The sequence below is a fragment of the Odocoileus virginianus genome, chromosome 11, assembly GCF_023699985.2.
Source record: "Odocoileus virginianus isolate 20LAN1187 ecotype Illinois chromosome 11, Ovbor_1.2, whole genome shotgun sequence".
Lineage (NCBI taxonomy): Eukaryota > Metazoa > Chordata > Mammalia > Artiodactyla > Cervidae > Odocoileus > Odocoileus virginianus.
Window position 1 is genome coordinate 65668290 of NC_069684.1, and position 20611 is coordinate 65688900.

The window sequence follows — 20611 nt, forward strand, 5'->3', positions numbered from 1 at the left end:
GTTGGCCCCGGGGCGGTGACCTCTAAGCTCCTGAGGAGCATGCCTGGTAAAGCGTCTGTGTTCACCTGGGGGTTGGGCACCATGCAGACAGCCTCACAACGTGACTGGGGTGGGTTCTGGATCCACAGCTCAGGCTTCATGGGGCTGGAGACTGAGGGCCAATAAACACTGGATACCAGGAATCAGTTGAGACAGCCTGAACACTGTGCCCTTTGTCACAATCACTGCCGGTGACGTTGGTGCTGTCTGTGACTCCCCTGGGAGCAGACAGCCAGAAGCAGTGCACAGAGAACGCTCCTGGACTCTGACCCACATGTCTCTTCACATGGCTGAGTTTAATGTGTCCTTTCACTGTAATAAAGCCATCGTGTGACTTTAACAGTTTATTACATAGTTTATGGTGAGGTCTGGGTCTCTTTCTAACAAATTACAGAACCTGAGGATGGTCTTGGGGACTCCCCAAACTGGCAAGCATCAGAAGGGAAGGTGGACTGAAGACCCAAAACTCTGCAGTCAGTGTCCAAAGTGAGCGTAGTCTTAATAGATTTTTTTCAAACTTCACAAGATGGTTCACTCCATGCAGCATTTGTTTCCACTATAGTTTTTCATTTCACTGCTTAACCAATCCCACAATAACCTGGAGGGCAGGGATGCTGGCTGTAGCTTGTCTCCCAAGCACCTGTCACAGTGTCTGACACATTGCAGACACGCAACCGATCTTCCCTGAAAGACTGAAGAGGCAGAGTCACACACACACCCAATACCACCACAGCATGACCTTAACAATACAGCAACAGGACTCAGCTTCTCACCCATGAAACAGTAACAAGGCAACAATGCTCTGCAGGAAGCGTTATCAAAAAGGTCATTCCTGGATCCTTAAACACAAATTCTAATTACCAGAAGACAATTTCTTTCCTCAATATTTTGTTAATCAATGACCCACACACCTGCATACTTTTAATTACAGCATATGATTAGCGTAAGACAGGCAGTAACATTCTCTAAATTGATGCGACTCCATGCAGAAATAACAAAACTATATATTTAGTTAATCTATGTGACCTTATCACAAATAGATATAATTTTAATTTAATTTTTAAAATGTCTGAAAATATTCCTCAGAGTCCAGATTACAAATCATTACTATAAGCTCGTGAAGCCTAGAACCAAGGTTTATATATTAGGTAATATATACTATAAAAGTTCCCACACAGGCTCATAGGATACATATGTCAAAGGAACTGATATTAATGTTGAATTACTGACCAGGAACTATTGGCACAGTACAGAATAAAAAATATGACATCACTAGGAAATCACTAATCTGGAATATTAGTGAACATGGCAGTAGTAGTGTAATACAAATAAAACATTAAATTATACTAAGTTAGAAATGCAATACAGAACTAGAAAAATATCACAGGACTCCATTCAGAAAGTATAAATTCATCTTTAGTAAATTCATACTTTAGTAACATTTTTTTCTTTATAGAGGGTTTTCTTATACCTTAAAAAAAACACCCAGGCCTCTATAAGTCAGACATCATTAGTGTTTTAGTGTTAGTGAATTCCAGTGCTCTTTAATTACAATATTCTTTCTACATTTATTGGATACTGACCATGTGCCAGGAACTATACATGAAAACAAAACACCTGACTCCTGGGTTTACAATTTAGTATGGAAGAAATATAATTAAATAATAGACATATACAAAGAAAAACATCTTGAAAAATATAAATTAAGTTGCTATCTCTGCAGTAGGGATTATAAGGGTCTTTATTTTCTACATCATACAATCATTATGCTTACATTTTTGTATAATGGGTATACAGTCTGATATACCTTTAAAAAATAACAAAAACGTTCTTAAAAATTAGAAAAATCACTTGAAGGATGAAATTATCTGTCCCCTACGTCTTCTGTACTATCTAGAATATCACACACTATGATTATAATTATATTATTATAATTATCATAGTACAATGGTACTTACATAAATACAAAATATTACAACTCATAAATAGACTATCTGCGTCACATTAGAAGAATCTCAAAATGTTTATCCTTAAGAAGTGAGCTTAAAAATTACAGGACACATATTAAGAAGGACGACAGAGGATGAGATGGTTGGATGGCATCACCGACTTGATGGACATGAGTTTGGGTAAACTCTGGGAGTTGGTGACGGACAGGGAGGCCTAGCCTGCTGCGGTTCATGGAGTCACAGAGTCAGACACGACTGAGCAAATGAACTGACCAAACTGGCTATACTAAGAATGCTTTTAAAAGAAGTGGTGGTGTGATATGGGATGGACTTCAAGGTAGCAGTGCCTGGGTTTGCACCCAGCTCTGCCACTGACTAGCAAGCTCTGCCACTAACTTGGGCAAGTTTCTTAATCTCCATGGGACTCAGTTTCCACATCTGTAAAACCACATAGGGTTGTGAGGATCAGTTACTACAAGTAAATTAATAATAAAAAATAAGATATATATAAGTACCTAATAAGCCTTCAATATGTTATCTAATACTGTTAGGTGCACTGAAATGGAACAAAATCAAATTATAAGTGAAAAAAGAAGCAAAATATTCTGCACAACAGTCCAACTTCAGTTAAAAAACTGGTAATAAGAATGTGTCAACAGATGCATAGAGAATGTGGGAGGTAGTACAGAATGTGAAACCACAAACCTGGGCTTTAGACCTGGGTTTAAATTCTGGATCCACCATGTACTAGCTGTGGGACCTTAGCCAAGTAGGTTTTTCTAGGCCTCAATCTCTTTGTCGGTGAAATGAGGGTAAGAACCTCACAGGGCTGCTGCCAGGACTGAATAAATGGTGCAGTCTAAAGCACGACATCTGGCACACAACAGGAATGGTGAGCACTGGCTTCCACTGGTGCCGTTATCATGACAGTAGTAACATATCAAAGAGACAGGCCCGTTGTACCCACCATTGTGCCCCTAGTATCTAAAGTCAAGCCCAGCACAAAGGAAGTGCTCAACAGCTGTTTGACGATTAAATGAATGAGTCAAACTGTTGGGAGGGGTGAGTAGACACAGGTGTATATTCATTCCTCATGACATTTTTGTAACTTAAGTACTTTAACTACACAATGATAAAATAATGTTTTTCTAATCCTTGAAGTAAAGCAAGAAAATTCTACTTTCTCTAAAGACACTCAGTTCTTAAAAGCTGGGAGGAAAACAAAGAAGTAATAAAAGAAGAGGAAAAAGAAAAACAAGTTACTAACTGAAATAGGAAACGTCTGGTTAAAAGGGCAGTAATGAGAATTAGCAGTTTTATTGTTTCCACCTTGCTAAAGGTTTAACAGTTTATCTTTTGAGTCTTAGAAAGAAATGCTATTTTCAAACAAATGCAATCATCTTTAGCTCAGATTTTATATATTAATCAAGCCTCTTTCAGCATTCTCTTTTCCAGCTGTTCCAAACAATGGACTCTAAAATATTATTTAGGCATCTAATAATGTTGTTTAAATGTTTATTGTATACATTACAACAGCAGTTCTCAAAATGGGATACATGGACCCCTGGTTTTCCCCTGCTTTCATATTGGCACTGCAGCATAATCACAACCGTGGGTAACACTGCTGGTATTTTATTAAGATACCTAGGCAGTGGCACTGAATTCTTTCACTGACACATAGGCATAATTCTAAAAACTAACAAAACAAAAACCAGTTTGTACTGAAGAATGTCTTTGATAAAACAGTAAAAATTATTTTTATTGCATTTTGACCTCAGAGTACAATTCTTTAATATTTGCTGAGTGAAACAGGAAGTACAAATAAAGCACTTCTACTGTAAACCAAAATATGCCAGTCAATTCCAGAAAAGGTACTCTTGTTACTGTTTGAACTGTTAGCTAAGTTTTCTCCAGGAACATCATTTTTACTTGAAAGGACATACGGCAGATAAATAGTTGTTCAGGCTATATCTGGCAGATATTTTCTTGAAATGTGTGAATTGAGTCTGTCACTTCAAAGAAAACACCTGATAATATTTGGTATCCTTGATAAAATTTGAATTTTCAAGTGAAAACTAGAATTTTCTAAGACTAAGATCCACCACTGTGAGTTTAAAAGTTTCATGATACTTAACAATTTTTCTGATGATACAGATGATAGTATTAATCAACGTGACTTGTTATAATGTGTATACTCATATATACTAACATTTACAAAATCAAAATCAGTTGGTAAATTTTCAAAATGACCAACGCATGTTATCCGATGCTACAGGAGTAAGGATTTTAATAAAATGAAGTACAAAGTTTACCAATATGAGTTCAGATTTCACATTGCAACCAATCTTTAGAAGAGGAACATTTTTGGAGTTTTGATGTGATATCAAAGAATATCCATAATTTCCTGGAAAAGAAATGAACATACTCCTCCCTCCTCAACTATGTACATGTGTGAGACTAAATTTTCTTCATATATTTCAACTGAAAACAAGCCAAACAAAAACATTGCAATAGACTGAATAAAGCTGATAGGAGAAGCCAGCTGTGGGCTATTAACCCAGACATTGAAGAGGTTACAGAAATGTAAAGCAATACAGTCTTTTCACTACTCTTTTGCTTTGGTAAATATACATGTTTTATTTTAAAAATGTTATCAACTATAGAATTTACTCTGTAATACTAATATTATAATTAATATTTAAATGTCTCAGTTTAATAGGTAAATGATAAATATTAATAAATAAAATTCAAATAAAGAAGATCTTTTGGGATCTCAATAATTGTAAGAATGTAAAGGAATCCTAAGACAAAGAAACTTGAGAACTGCAACACTAGAGACACACAGGTGGAAAAGAATCCTGTTTATAAAAAGTGTTGCTCTTGAGACTTCAAAGTGTCCAAGGACCATACCTGCTTGGCAAAAAAGATTGTGTCCAGTCTGGAGTCCTGAACCACAGAGCCTGCTGGTTCTTCTCCTGGTTGCCACTTGAAAAGAAAAATCAACCCATGAACTGGCCTACAAAATAAAATACAAATTAGTGACACCAAACCCTGCTTCCTATATGTGCTATGCTTAGTCACCCAGTCACGTCCAACTCTTTGTGACCCCATGGACTGTAGCCTGCCAGGCTCCTCTGTCCATGGGATTCTCCAGGCAAGAATACTGGAGTGGGTTGCCATGCCCTTCTCCAGGGGATCTTCCCAACCCAGGGATCAAACCCAGGTCTCCCGCATTGTGGGAAGATTCTTTACTTCCTATAAATCATTGTCAATATATTAAGTTTTAGTCATTTACTTAAGAAATACAGTGCAAATGAAGTAAATGTGGGAAAATTTTTTACGATTTCTATTGCTACTCATAGTTACTAGAATGCTGCCCAAGAAAAGGCTAACAAAACTTAAAATTACATCAATTACAATAGAATTATAATGAAAGGTATATTCTTAAATCTATGGATTATTCAGTTCTACCTTTTATCACCCTCACTTAAAAACAGAATGAACATTGCAAAATTAGAAGTTGTTAGCCCTAGAGTGAATTCTAATATACAGGAACAAAATTCACGTAGGATGCTTACAGATAAATCAGCTGATGGCATATATACTGCAAACTATGCAATTATTGGATGGATGCTGCATCTCACACATAATAAAGTTACCCACTTCCCTACAATGGTTGTTACCACTAAACAATTAAATCACCACGTGAGGAGTCTCTCCAGTTTTTCACCACTACATTCCACGCAACAAATTCTTTCCTATTCCGCAAAGACAGGTTAAACGATACACTTTTAATTAACCTTCCCTGATCATCCTCTTACTCCATCTAAAATGATTGTTCCTTTCGTGCGGAAGGAGAAAATGGGAGGGGGGGTTAAGCTATTTCCTTACTAAAGATATTAAAAGCATATCCCTAGAGTCCCCATTCCAGGACTCTAAGAATGCTCCCCACATTGAAAACTCTTCTATAGCCTTCCATCTGTAATACAGGGTTGGTGCTTGTGGACACAGAGGTTTCAGGGCTAGGGAGAGACTCAAGACAAGTGACTCCAGTGAGAAGGACAGGGTAAGAGGAAGGTACTTTCGGGCATCAACATTTGGAAATTGAACTGACACCTCCCCAAGAGGCAATGTAATAACGTAGGGGAAAAAAGTTCTGAATTATTATCAATATGTTAGGTTAGCCAAATACATTATCTATTAAATAGTTTTGTAGACTGACCTATTATTCATGTGTTTTGTGTTTGTGTTAAAATTTGTTCCATATTCTAACACTATTGATCTATAAAGTGAATGTTGTTAAAAAAAAAAAAAGTTGACCAATCAGTACTTTGTTGATATGAAATTATACAGACCTAGTTTTGAATCCCTTGTGAATTACTTATCTATGATCATTGGGTTCTTGGCTATAAAATAGGAATAATATCGACCTTTTTCTGTTTTTGAAAGTCGCCCAATCGTGTCTGACTCTTTGCGACCCCATGGACTATAGAGTCCATGGAATTCTCTAGGCCAGAATACTGGAGTGGGTAGCCTTTCCCTTCTCCAGGGGATCTTCCCAACCCAGGGATCGAACCCAGGTCTCCCACACTGCAGGAGGATTCTTTACCAGCTGAGTCACAAGGGAAGCCCAAGAATACTGGAGTGGGTAGCCTATCCCTTCTCCAGGGGATCTTCCTGACCCAGGAATTGAACTGGGGTCTCCTGTATTGCAGGTGGATTCTTTACCAACTGAGCTATGAGGGAAGCCCCTTACACAGTTGAAAAAAATAAAGGAGATAATGTGCTTAAGTTTGCTTAAGTATAGACATATTTTTAACATAATTTAAAATATACTTACTTTAATTTTTCAAAATTCTCAGGCTCTAAACTCCATATTTCTTCTACTTGGGCACCTCGGCAACCTGAAATGAGAAATTATTTCTTCAGGAGACAAAACTACGCATTTTCCCCTTCACCATTAGATAAAATACCAACGGAAAGAAATGCACATTTAGGGGCAATACGACATGACAAATTAAAATGGTAAAACTGATCAAGTTCACAGTCAAATCCTAGTCCTTTCTTTACTATTTTCTAATTATTTACAAAGGGAGTATATTACTTCAACAACTTTAAAAACTTTCCCCATTTATTTTCACTGAAGCACCACCCATGACTGCCCCTTCTCAGGCTCTCTCTATCTCTGGCTCCTCTTCATCCACCCTCTTCACTCAGCTGCTAAGTTTCCACAATTCTGCCCATGGCCCTCTTTCTTCCTTACTGTCCACTTGATCCATAAGGTGGGAATACGTAACTACCATTTAACAGTGACTTTCAGATCACATATTCAGTTCTGATCCCTTTCCAAAATTCTAATACTATACATTTTAAAATACAAATTACTATACAAATTCAAATTACTATACAAATTAAAATTTTAATTTAATGTCAACTACATCAGAGTCCCCCAGTGGTTCTCAAACATGATAATCCCCCCTCCCTCGTGGAACATTTCAAAATGTCTGAAGACATTTTTACTGCCACTATTGTCACTTGGGGGGGCAGGTAGCATCTAGTAGGTAGAAGCCAAAGATACTGAAGATCCTACACTGCACAGGACAGCACCCAAAAACAAATAATTACTTGGCCCAAAGTGTCAAAACAAAATGAATTATCAAACCCAAAGTGTCTAATCCCAAAAAAGCAAGAGGACCAAGGTGGAGAATCCAGCTCGAGTAGTTCATATCATGGTAATCGTATTCTGGCTAAAACGTGGCCTCCAAATTGTCAGGGTCTGAACCCTGCCTCCATTACCACTGAACTTCTTGCCCCCATACTCATAGAGCTGTTGTGAGGAATAAAGGACATTACTTATTATCTCGTAAGATAATTTATTATGCATGACATACATTCAATACAGTGCCTCCACACACTTTATGGAGAAGGGCATGGCAATTCACTCCAGTATTCTTGCCTGGAGAATTCCATGGACAGAGGAGCCTGGTGGGCTACAGTCCACGCGGTCATAGCCAGACACGACTGAGTGACTAACACTTTCACACACTTTGAGGGTTCACTAAATGTCAGGTAGTAGTATTATCACAAGAGAAAAAAACAAAAACAAAAAAAAACCAGTCATATTTACCAGAAACTTCAATGGGTAAAGTGCTTTAAATGGATTTTCTCTAACTCTACAAAGCAAGTATGTGAAAGAGGCTTAGGGATAGTAGGTGTCTTGCCTAAATTCACTACACTAACTATGCCAAAAAATTAATTAAAACATGTCTGGTTCCAAAGTCTGGGCATTTTTCTAGTACTCCAGATTATTTTCCAGTCAGAGCTAGAGAAGCTTTTAGACCAACTGCAAAAATGAATGGTTTGAAAAAAAAAAATTGGACCAACCAACTCTGTGACTTTGGGCATTTATACCATTTACTACCACAATTTGCTCTGTTCAGCGAATATCTATTAGCACCCACTCAGGCATTAAAGTTACAGGTACGAGGAGAGTTACTATGTTATTTGCGTGTGTGTTTAGTCACTCTGTTGTGTCCGACTCTTTGTGACCCCATAGACTGTAGCCCACTAGGCTCCTCTGTCCACAGGGATTCTCCAGGCAATATTATTGGAGTGGGTAACCTATCCCTTCTCCAGGGAACCTTCCTGACCCCGGAAAAACCTGGGTCTCCTGCATTGCAGGTGGATTCTTTACCAGCTGAGCTACCAGGGAAGCCCTCTGTTATTTGTAGTAGAGAAGAACTAGAAACAACCCACATGTGTACAACAGGTTGCTAGATGTCCACACGATTAAGCTGGGGAAAAAAACCTTACGAAACTGAACCTATAATTATACCAATGTCAGAAAAGGGCACAAAAGGGCAGTGATGCAACTGCTAACACTGGTCATGCTACTGGAAACCTACCGTAAAAAGGCCAAACATTAAGACATTGCTCATATCACACAAAAACACAATGACAAAAGTCACTGAATTAAGAGTCCCAAAATCTTTTGCAAAGGTATAATTTCAAGTGGTGGCACTGTTTAAATAACCTTATGTTAGACACAAGCACATCTCTGTAAAAGGAAAACACAGTACCCAATTCGATGTATAAGGAGATAGATGTTTCTAATCTATCTAATAATATCTAATAATCTCCTCGTGAAAAAGTAAAAGTGTTAGTCACTCAGTCGTGTCCAACTCTTTGCATCCCCATAGACTGTGGCCCAAAGGCTCCTCTGTCCATTGAATTCTCCTGGCAAGAATAGTGCAGTGGGTTTCCATTCCCTTCTCCAGGGGATCTTCCCAAGTCAGAGATCGAACCCAGGTCTCCTGCATTGCAGGTAGATTCTTTACCATCTGAGCCACCAGGGAAGCCCAATAATCCCTTTATGTACATTCAATTTCAAATAATGCAGGTTATAATGGAAATAAAAATAAGCAGTGATTCAAGAGGCCTGGGTTGTAATCCTAGCAATGCCTTTAAGTTCTTTGCCTGTAGCAAGAAAATGTCTTTGAGCCTCACTTTCCTCAAGTTTAAGACGAGAATACTACCTGCTTCATCCAATCCTCAAAATTCTCTAGTGAGGTATACATTTTCAAATACCAAGCACAAAGAATCACCATGCTGACTTCTCTAATATTTATTAAGTAATGTTGAGTGGGAGTTGAGCTTTAAAAAGTTAATGAATTGCTGGTATTTAACAAATACATTCAGCACTCAGTATCCATAGGTTCTGTATGCATGAGTCAACCAAACACAGGTTGAAAATACAAGCCAAGCATGGTATTAGGCCCTAACAAGGACAGAAAATAATAAACTACTTTAACAATATTTAAAAACTTCAACCTGGGGCTTTCCCAATGGCTCAGCAGTAAAGAATCCGCCTGCAAGTGCAAGAGATGCAAGTAATACGGGTTCAATCCCTGGGTTGGGAAGATCCCCTGGAGAAGGAAATGGCAAACCACTCCAGCATCCTTGCCTGAACCATCCCACGGACAGAGAAGCCTGGTGGGCTACAGTCCATGGGGTGGCAAACAGTGGGACACAAATGAGCACACACAGATACATACAAGAACTTCAACCCAGTAGGAAACAAATATATATATGACTCAAAGACTATGCAGTCTGCATACTTTGCATATGAAAAGTACATGGGCTGCGTTCTGCAAGTTAAGAGGTAGCAGACTACCACTGCAGGTCAGAAAAAAATTTGAAGAACAGCTAACCTGGGCCTTAAATAGGATAACCAAATAATCTGCCATTCAAACCAGAACACTGCTTTCATCTAATTGATTTTACTTAATAAAACATTAAATAAAATTTTAATTAATTCATTAAACTGTTTAAAAATATTTACATATTGACAAACACATTTGTACTATCGTGCTGGTGGCTCCATAAAATAGCTCTATTGAGAAACTAATTCTAAAAATAATATTCTTACCAAAATACCTGAAGTCTTTCTCCCCAAGAAAAATACTCTGGGTAAGCGCTTCCTAACTGTTGTATGTGTTCAGGTGTGTCTCTTTGTGACCCAATGGACTGTAGCCTGCCAGGCTTCTCTGTCCATAGGATTTCTCAGGCAAGAATACTTGCGTGGGTTGCCATTCCCTACTTTGAGGCATCTTCCCAACCCAGGGATTGAACCAGAATCTCTTGTGTCGCCTGAATTGACAGGTGGATTCTTTAACACTAAGCCACTATCAATGACTTAAATTTAATTGACTGCTAGGGATGGTATCTTTCAACAAAGAGCTTGGACACATTGATTGCCAATCCCATGAGTGTATAAACAGCTCCACCAGAAGCAGCAGGCATGGCGCCAGCTTCTGCACCTCCCACAAAAAACAGCCCCAGATATCTTTCCCAACCCCATTTTCAGTTATTACATGGCACAGACAAATGCCTTTCAACTGGTGATATGACAAAATAGGAAAAACTATATGGTCAACTCTTAGGCAATCTCTCCAAAGAGGACTAAACTCAGTTATTGAAAATGAACAAGGAGCCCCAGGTTGGAGGCTATTAACGTATACCCCTCTGGTAGCTCAGCTGGTAAAGAATCTACCTGCAATGCAGGAGACCCTGGTTCAATTCCTGGGTCAGGAAGATCCCCTGGAGAAGGGATAGGCTACTCACTCCAGCATTCTTGGGCTTCCCTTGTGACTCAGCTGGTAAAGAATTCGCCTGCAATTCAGGAGATCTGGGTTCGATCCCTGGGTTGGGAAGATCCCCTGGAGAAGGGAAAGGCTACCCACTCCAGTATTCTGGCCTAGAGAATTCCACTGACTGTACAGTCCATGGGGTCGCAAAAAGTTGGACACAACTGAGCAACTTTCACTTTCACTCATAAGAAGGTGCCTTTTTGGAGGTCCCAAAGAGTGGAATCAACACTCACTTCCAAGGGTACCACATGCACACTCAACTGTCCTTTTATTTCTTGTGTAAATGCCAGGCATTAACTCACCTCTTTCCGCACAATAACGGACATACACCTTATGAGTGTTTGAAATAGACCTCCATGTAAAGGAAACACCACACTGGCCCTGAAGCCCTCAGATACGCCTCAACTCAAGGGCCAGAGTAGCAGATGATGGAATTGTTTTAGACTTCTTCCCTGCAGACCCAGGTAGGGTCTGTGCGATCACTAATACACACTGTTATGCCTGATTTAATGCCTTAAGCCAAGAGGAAAGACCAATACAAAAACTTGAGAAAGTCACCTGGCTTCCTAGCATAAACACCCCAAGGGATAAACAGGTTTGATACCAATCCTGCAGGTCCAGTCACAGTCATCAGAGTAGCTGATGGAATGGCATGTTTGGTACAGTAAGAAAGGATAGACTGTATTAGGAGACAATCTTCAATCAGTTTCTACTGTTACTGCTTGACTTCTGAGACAGATTATGAGATGTGTTCAAACTGTCTTTTCAAGAATGTCAAAACAGTAAACAGACTTGAAAGTCAGGGATAGTATCTCCCTGTGGGGCAGAGAGAAGACTGATCTGCTGTCCACTGTATCACCTCCCTAGAGTCAAAGGTTGGGCAAGTTTGCAAGCAGACCCTAAAGCTGAGGCTCCCCAAGGTCAGGGGTTCCGTGCTCTGACAGAAACTCACGCCTGTGGCGTCCACCTCCACTCCTAAGGACTCGAAGGGTAAGGGCACCAACGCAAACGTCCTGCTGACTACCATGCCATGAGCAATACTATTATTTATTTCTAAAGTTGAACTTGTCTACCAGCATCCATAATACAGTGGCAGGCTCATTTGTTGGCTGGTAAGTAGGCTAAAACCTAACACTTTGTAATTCTTAACAGATGCTGGATTTTTGTCCAGTATCTTGCAATTATTGAGATAATTGAATCATATGGTTTTTCTTATTTAATATGGTGAATTACATTGAATCTCAAATGTTAAACCAACCCTGAATTCCTGGGATAAACCCCTCTCATTCATGACATACTATTTAATATATTATTGGATTTGATTTACTAATATTTTGGTTAGAATGTTTATGTCTATGTTGACAATAGATATGGGCCTGCGGTTTCCTTTCTTACAATGTCTTTGTCTGGTTTGGGTGTTAAAATTAATACTGACCCTCATAAAATGAGATGAGGAATACTTATTCTCCAATGTCTTTGGAGAAGTCTGTGTAAAAATGGTATTACTCATTCCTTAAATATTTGCAAGAATTTACTAGTGATTCCATTTTGGCTAGTTTTCCTTGTGGGAAAATTTTAAGTTACAATTTCAATTTTTTTTTAAAACACATAAAGGATATACTGTTTATCAACTACTTCTTAAGTGAGCTTTGATAATTTGTGTCTAAAGAAATTTGTACACATCAGCTAAGTTGTCAAATTTACTTGCATAAATATTTATTAGACTATTCACTTATCCTTTTAATATCTACAGAATCTGTAATGATACCATCTCTCTTATTCCTGGATATTCGTCATTTTTCTCCTCTCATTTCTTCCAATCAGTCTGACTAGAGGTTTATCCATTTTACTGATCTTTGAGACAACGGCTTTTGGTGTCATTGACTTTCTCCACTATTGTTCTCTTTTCTGTTATACTAACCTCAACTCTGATCTCTATTATTTCCTTTTATCTGCTTACTATAGGTTTAATCTGCTCTTCTTTTTCTAGTTTACTGAACGGAAAGCTGGTGTCATTGATTTGCTGTACTAAATCCAGTCCCTGATACTCTATCCTGGCTAGAAGCAAAAATTTACAGCTTCTATTTTTAATTGGTAGACTATCATAGTTTGTTTTACTCAATTTATTAATCATGTACGCACCATATCAATTAAAAATATAGTTCTGTTCCATCAGTTTCTTAATACAAGAACTTTGTTTTACCCTGATGTTATATTCCACCAGAATTTTTAATTATATAATCATTGAACTCACAAATAATTTCCCCTCCAGTGAAGAAACTTAAAACTACAGTACCACCTATAAAATAATAAGATGTTTCAGTTTTGAAAGAATAAACTTCCAAAAGCTTTTTTAAATCCATGACGTGAATGAGGGGGAAAAAAAAAGGACATAAATAAACTTTGTCTCTTTGAAGCAGCTGATAATGATGTACAACTTCCATCATTTAACTTTTGGCAAAGGTCTCCTGATAATTGAGCTAATCTATTAATAACTACCACTTCGCTCTTCACAAGTGCAGGTACAGGAAGTCTGGTTCCTTATCAGTCTCTTACACATGACTTTACTTAAACCACTTTCAATTCCAAGTTTTCTGCACATATGAAAGCGAAGCAACAGCTGTTAACAGAATGGACTAACTTTAAAATAAGCAAATTTGCCTGGTACAACATTTTTTAAGGTTAACTTTAATATGTCATAATAGTTAAGGTTTTGAAGGTAAAAGTTCATGGTTAAACCTGTGCACATTTCAAATTCAGTGGATGTCCAAAGTTGAACCTATTTCCTTGTCCATCAAGCCTACTCTTCTCTTTTACTTCACCAGTCTCCTAAGCTAGAAACTAAAGTCATTATCACCTTTCCCCCTTTATCCCACCACTTAACTGTCCTGTGGACTTAAATAAAGCCAAAATTATTGACTACCTCCTCTCCAAATCACTACTTCATATTGAGCTAACCTTCTCAGATTCTGACCATCTTAAGAGTTTTCTAGTCTCTCACTTCATTCCATTCCAGTGTACTGCACACTACATGTAGTAAATGCTTTTCAATTATAAAAATGTCATTTCAGCATTGAAATATCTGACAGTTAGGTCCCCAGGGATTACAGGCCAATCCACACAACACAGTATGGCAGACAATTGGGCCTCAGTTTATCTTTTCAGTTTGGGATTCAAATATTCCTCTAATCTGTTACACTGTTTTAGTCACTTCCCCAGCCACTTCCCTGGGCTTCCCAGATGGCGCTAGTGGTAAAGAACTGAGCTAATGGACAGGACTGAGCAGCTGTTCCCTAAGCCATATACTTTAATATATAATAAACTACTGTTTATGCCTTTCCTTCTGCCTGTGTTCTTCCAGGACTTATGTGTAAGTACTCTAAGGCAGCAGTTAATACGCCATTATATATTGCTTGTCAGTTCTTCAGCAGCCCTGCTTTATTCACACTAAAAATGCCGAAACCCTATCAATGTGTCCAAGATATACAGTAGGTAAACAATATATGCGCGATAAATGGCATTTCAAATAGCTATGTACAACAAACAGTGGGCTTCCCAGGTGGTTCAGTGGGAAAAGAACCTGACTGCAACGAAGGAGACGCAGGAGATATGGGTTCAATTCCTGGGTCGGGAAGATCCCCTGGAGGAGGGCATGGCAACCCACTCCAGTATCCCAGCCTGGAGAATCCCTTGGACAGGAGCCTGGCAGGCTACAGTCCATGCGGTCACAGAAAGTCAGACACAACTGAAGCGGCTGAGCACGGACGGATGACAAACAGTATACAATGTTGAATTTCTACCTTCAGTACAATTTTTAATAACATGGTAGCTAAAATGAATAATACTTGAAAAAATGTAACAGATAAAAATAAACTTACTGCCAAAGTAGAGAACAGGGAACAAGAAGAGCAGAGAAGGCCACCAAGTCGAATACGATGGTTACTTGGGACCAGAGACAAGGAATAGAGTCAGAGAGCAATTAAGAGGCAAGCATGTGGCCTCTAGAACACTCGCTGGAGAAAGCACACTTTGCCGGAAGCCACAAGCGAGCAGAAGGAGCGAGGTGGCCCGCGCGTCCCTTGTAGCCAGCCCGCGCGGACGGCTGCAGCGCCGATCACACACATTCGGCAGGCTGTGCTTCGAATGACTCGGATGTCAGGTTCCCGGGCAGCTTGGGGCCCTGGACACCCCACCCTCAACAAGGCACACTTGACTTTTTCTGCAGGACCGATGCCCTGAGACGCGCACCTGGACACACCTGCCCGGAATGGGGGCGCCCCGGGGTGGAAAGAAGAGGCTTCCAAGGCGTAAAGTGGCGGCCCGGGCGGAGGGCTTGGGCCAGCGAACCTAGTCCTGGAGCGTCGAATGCCGGGGACACGTTCCTGTCCCCGAGGTGTGGCTCTCAGATCGCCACGGAAACGCGACTTGCCGGGGCTGAAGCCCTACCTTTCCCTCGCCTGTCCCCGACTCCAGGGTTCGGGAGTCGCCTCCCTTCAGATGCCAGGCGGCCGGAGCCGCAGAGAAGCGCTCGTGCCCAGCTTCGGCCTCCTCCCGTAACCCCCCACCGGCCCAGGACGGCCCCCTTGGCTCTCACCAAATCCTTTAATAAGCTCGGTGAAGACCCCGGGGTCGCTCTCCATGAGGCACCACTCCCCGGCATTGCCCGTCATGGCCCCGGCCGCGCGCCGCCCCGCTCCACCTCCGGCTCCGGGAGCCCCCGGCCCTCGCTCCTGCCACCGCCGGCCACTGAGCTCGGCAAACCCGCCGCGGGCTCGTCCACCTCACGTCACCCCGCCTACTTCCCGACAGCCTCCGCGGCGCCGTCACCTGGAGCGCGACAGAGCGCGGGCGGACGCTCTAGCCACCGGGGAGCCAGCGAGACTCTCCCTGCGCAGCTCAGGACCAGGAGCCGATTCGGAAGCGGTGGGGGGCGGTCGAACTGGGCAAAAGCCGAGAAAGGGCGGGGCCTGGGGCCCCTGAGGAGGGAACATCCGGGCCCCTCGCCAGTCTGGGGCAGGGGCGGGGCGCGGCCGGGGGGCGGGGCTCGCGCCCGGGAGCCGAGCACCGAGGCCCCGGCGGCGGCCCCGGAGCTGTAGTCGCCCGTCAGGCCGCGGTGCGTCGTCGTCTTACGGCGGCGGCGCTGTACCGCGCAGCGCTTCTCCCGGTGGCGCGGCGGCTTCGGAGGTCGGCCGCCTGGCAAAGGTGAGGGAACCGCGGGCGGCCGACTGGCCGCGGCCCTTTGTGCGGTCTGAGCGGCGCGGGGTGGGGGTGGGGGACGCGCAGTGTCCGGCCGGTCCTCCGTGGCCCGCGCCCGGCATCTCCGCGGCCGGAGCTGACCGCCTTCCACCCCGCCTCGGGGCTGTGCGTGTCTCGGGGGTGGGGGGGCGGAACTGGCCGCCCCGTGAGCCTCCTCGCTGGACCGGACCCTTCCGGAAGACCGGACCCGTCCCGGTGCTGCTCGCGGAGCTTCCCGCCGGCCGACGTCCTGAGGACCCGCTTTCCTCCTCCTCCTCCCTCCTCCCGCCGCTGCTGCGCCGAGAGGCGTTGCCCGGCCTGCAGTCTTTGAGGACAAGGATCTTTGTGAGAAGACCCAGGACGAGTTTGTGCTGGGGGGAATGACGAGGGAGAGGAGAAGAATCTGTCCTATCGTCCATCGGGGGTGATAGACAAGTGCTGTGCAATGCCTCCAAGGCACAGGAGGTTGAAAAATGTAGTGTGTTAAATCTGAAAACTCGTATAGTGGTCCTAAGACTAAAGGATGCATTGGATCAAAAATGGCTGTCTTCACTAAATCACGAACAGCCCTCCTTCACCAAGGTCTTGCAGAATACTGATGTTAAGATAAAGTCTTTAAGAGTGGTAGTACTTTTGCATCACTCAATAAACCTGAGTTCCAGAAGGGGCCCTTGACTTTCAAGGGAAAAAAAAATCTTTACTTGGTAGAACTCTGATTCTTTGCTTCTCAACTTGGTGGACCTGGAATAAGGGAACCTTGTCCTACAGGGCTGTGTGAAGCCACAAAATAAACGTGATAAATTTTATTGAGAAACAACGGGACAGCTTTAATATTAAGACAGACATGGGTGTATTATGGAGTAGAAGCCCGAGTTTGTGTCAGGTGTTGGATTTTTAAAATTTTTTGGAAACTTTCTTGGAAGTTTATACCTGAGAGACTCTGTCCTCGAGCTGGTGGGGGGAGGGGGGCGGAGTTTTGCTGCTGCTGCTGCTAAGTCGCTTCAGTCGTGTCCGACTCTGTGCGACCCCATAGACGGCAGCCCACCAGGATCCGCCGTCCCTGGGATTCTCCAGGCAAGAACACTGGAGTGGGTTGCCATTTCCTTCTCCAATGCATGAAAGTGAAAGTGAAGTCGCTCAATCGGGTCCGACTCTTTGCGACCCCATGGACTGCAGCCTACCAGGCTCCTCCGTCCATGGGATTTTCCAGGCAAAAGTACTGGAGTGGGTTTGCCATTGCCTTCTCTGGGGAGTTCTGCTAAGTATACTTAAATGGGAAAGTTTGTGAGGCGAGGAGTCTAGGCTTATTTCCTTATGAACCTCACCTGGAATGAGTGTCATCAGACCCCAGGGTTGTTTGCAGTAATTTGTGGTACTTTTTAATCTGCAGTATTGCTGTGAACTTGAAATAGAACCTAGAACTTCAGTGCTGAGTAAATACAGCAGAACTAACATTTGATACTCCACTCAACATGGTGCCTGTTGTAGAGAGACCAAACTGAAACTTAGCTCTTGACAGAACCTATAAGTAATCAGAAAAAGGAAGGGGGTCAAATTTCCTTAGTTATATTGTTAACATTTAATCCTAAGAGTTCACATAAAAATCCAGATTTCTGGGTCTTTGGGCAAAATGAGAGGATCTGGAATTACAAGGCCCTTATTACATGTTGACCAGTTGGCTGAAAGTGCATGCCTTCAGGATATCATGCTGTTATGTCTCCTACTGTTCCTCGCCGATTTTTATTGCATCACACTTGACTTGATCCACTCATGTCCATTACCAGTCTGAGTGATACAGTTATCTGAACGTGTGGCCCCTGGTTTTGCAGTATTCCCTCTTTTTTGAAACTATCTTGCTCTCTTAATAGGTGTAAGTCAGTTTTGACTTCATTTAAAAAGGAGTAAGCTGCAAACTTATTTGACCTCTTGGGATAAAAGGGAGCCTTTTCAAGTAACAAATGATCAAGAGACTTTGGAAAGATACTTAGATGTGTACTTTCAAGAAAAACGTAGGAATCCTTAGAAAACATGTATTAATAGCATTATTAAAAAGTACTATAGTTGTTCTTATCTGACTCTTTGCAACCCCATGGACTGCAGCACACCAGGCTTCCCGTCCTTCACCATCTCTTGGAGTTTGCTCAAAACTCATGTCCATTGAGTCAGTGATGTCAACCGTCTCTCATCGTCTATTGTCCCTTTCTCCTGCCTTCAGTCTTTCCCAGCATCAGGGTCTTTTCCAGTGAGTCAGCTGTTCGCATCAGGTGGCCAAAGTGTTGGAGCTTCAGCTTCAATAGTTGTTCTAGTTCCAGTGAATAAGAAGCAGAAATAAATGCTATTACATACTGTGAATTACTAGCATTCACTGATTTGGCATTCAAAATTAGGAAAAAGAGAAGCACAACCGATTTCAAAGTGTGGCTGTGCTTTTAGTGATATTGTGATTTGTTTGACTGCATCCCCAAATTTTAATTTATAGAAGTTTAACAAAACTTTAGCTGTATTAAATTTCTTTGGAGGGGTGTGCTTTAGGAATACTGGGTGTGTCAGTCCAGCTGAAAGAAGAATTAACTATCTTTGTTAATCTGGATTTACAACACTTGTATGTTCAGGAGTGGATTAACTGATGACCAGGCTCTGACCTAACTCCGTGCCCAACTGCCTTCTAAACCACTGACATTGGAGCTTAAGCTTTGAGAAGGGGGATGAAAGCAGTTGGGGAAGGAAGAAATTAAGGTCCTGTGTGTGTGTGTGTGTGTGTGTGTGTGTGTATAACATACACATGTGTTTATACGTATCAGTTCAGTCGCTCAGTCCTGTCCAAGTCTTTTGCAGCCCCATGGACTGCAGCACTCCAGGCTTCCCTGTCCATCACCAACTCCCAGAGCTTGCTCAAACTCATGTCCATACAGTCAGTGATGCCATCCAACCATCTCATCATACACACACACACACACACATTTTTACATGTATATATATGTACACATATGGGCTTCCCAGGTGGTTAAGTGGTAAAGAATCTGCCTGCCAGTGCAGGAGACATGGGCTCAATCCCTGGGTAAGGAAGATCCCCTGGAGAAGGAAATGGCAACCCATTCCAGTATTCTTGCCTGGGAAGTCCCATGGACAGAGGAGCCTAGCATGCTACAGTCCATGGGATCACAAAAGAGTCGGTCATGACTTAGCAATTCAACAACACCACACACGGATATGTATATGTCCATGTGTATCTAAAATTGCTTTCTAAAGACAAATCTAAAAAGTAGGGATAAATATCATTTAAATGCTTATCTTTTTAAATAACTTCCCAAATAGCTTTTGCCTAGTCAATTAAAAATTTTTTTTTAAATAACATTTTTGAGATAGACTTCACAAATCCCATTCAAGGAGTTTTAGTATATTCATAGAGTTGTGTAATCATTACCACTATCTAATTTCATAACATTTTCATCATCCCCCCAAAAGAAACCCCTTACACTTTAGAGAAGAATCTAGCACTTCCACAAAAGGTTAAATATAGAGAGATCATACGATCCAACATTTTACATTCCACCAGCGGGGTATGAAGGTTCTAATTTCTCCAGATCCTCACCATTGCTGCTTATTATTGTCATTTTGATTATAACCATTCTAGTACATGTGAAATGGTATCTCATTGCAGTTTTTATTTGCTGATAACCAGTGATATTTAGCATTTTTTGTGTGTGTTGGCCATTTGTATATCTTCTTTAAAGAAACACCTATATAGACTCTTAGCCTATTTTTTAATTGGGGTATTTATCATTTTATTATGTAGTTATGAGTGTTCTATATATTATAGACACAAATTCTTTGTCATATGTATGATTTGCAAATGTTTTCTCCCTTTCTCTAGGATGTCTCTTTGCTTTCTTTGTGGTATCTTTTGAAACACAGTTTTAAATTTTGATGAAGGCCTGTCTGTTTGTTTTCCTGTTTTCATTTACGCCTTTGGTGTCTGTGTTTTGAGATCAATTCTCTGATGTCACCTCAGTGTCTTACAGTTCATTTCACCTCAGTTCCATTCCAGAGTGCAGTTCCATCAGATCTCCCAAGTTAAAGGGCAGGAACCCCAACAGATTGCCCTTCCTTCAGACAGCAGCTTCTGGGAGGGCCCCAGTCTCCCCACACTTCTGCCTGCCCAGGTGGGTGTCCTGCAACCCTCTCAGGGTCAGTAGTTCACCTGGATGGCACAACTCCCTAAAAGCACCAGCCTTATGG

The 20611-nt window shown here is 41.7% G+C and overlaps 2 protein-coding genes across 6 annotated transcripts in view; one reads left to right on the plus strand and one right to left on the minus strand.

Annotated features, from left to right (window-relative positions):
* Positions 1-16045, minus strand: part of UCHL5 (ubiquitin C-terminal hydrolase L5) — a 43166-nt gene extending 27121 nt beyond the window's left edge. For 2 of the 4 annotated variants that reach the window (XM_070474532.1, XM_070474531.1), the window contains exons 1-3: positions 15965-16045; positions 6829-6892; positions 4899-5004 (exon numbers count right to left, since the gene is read on the minus strand). Coding sequence is in view for 2 of the 4 variants with exons in the window: in XM_020894196.2 (XP_020749855.1) it covers positions 4899-5004; positions 6829-6892; positions 15732-15807 (246 nt within the window). In the remaining 2 variants the exon portion in view is untranslated. Of the gene's footprint in view, positions 1-4898; positions 5005-6828; positions 6893-15731; positions 15941-15964 lie in introns of those variants that run through there. The other 2 variants (XM_020894196.2, XM_020894195.2) reach the window with 1 other exon arrangement.
* Positions 16046-16236: 191 nt separating this feature from the next.
* RO60 (Ro60, Y RNA binding protein) overlaps positions 16237-20611 on the plus strand; it is a 31214-nt gene continuing 26839 nt past the window's right edge. Inside the window, exon 1 of one of the 2 annotated variants that reach the window (XM_070474528.1) lies at positions 16237-16339. The gene's annotated coding sequence lies outside the window, so the exon portion shown is untranslated. The remainder of the gene's footprint in view (positions 16340-20611) is intronic. The other variant, XM_070474530.1, reaches the window with a different exon arrangement.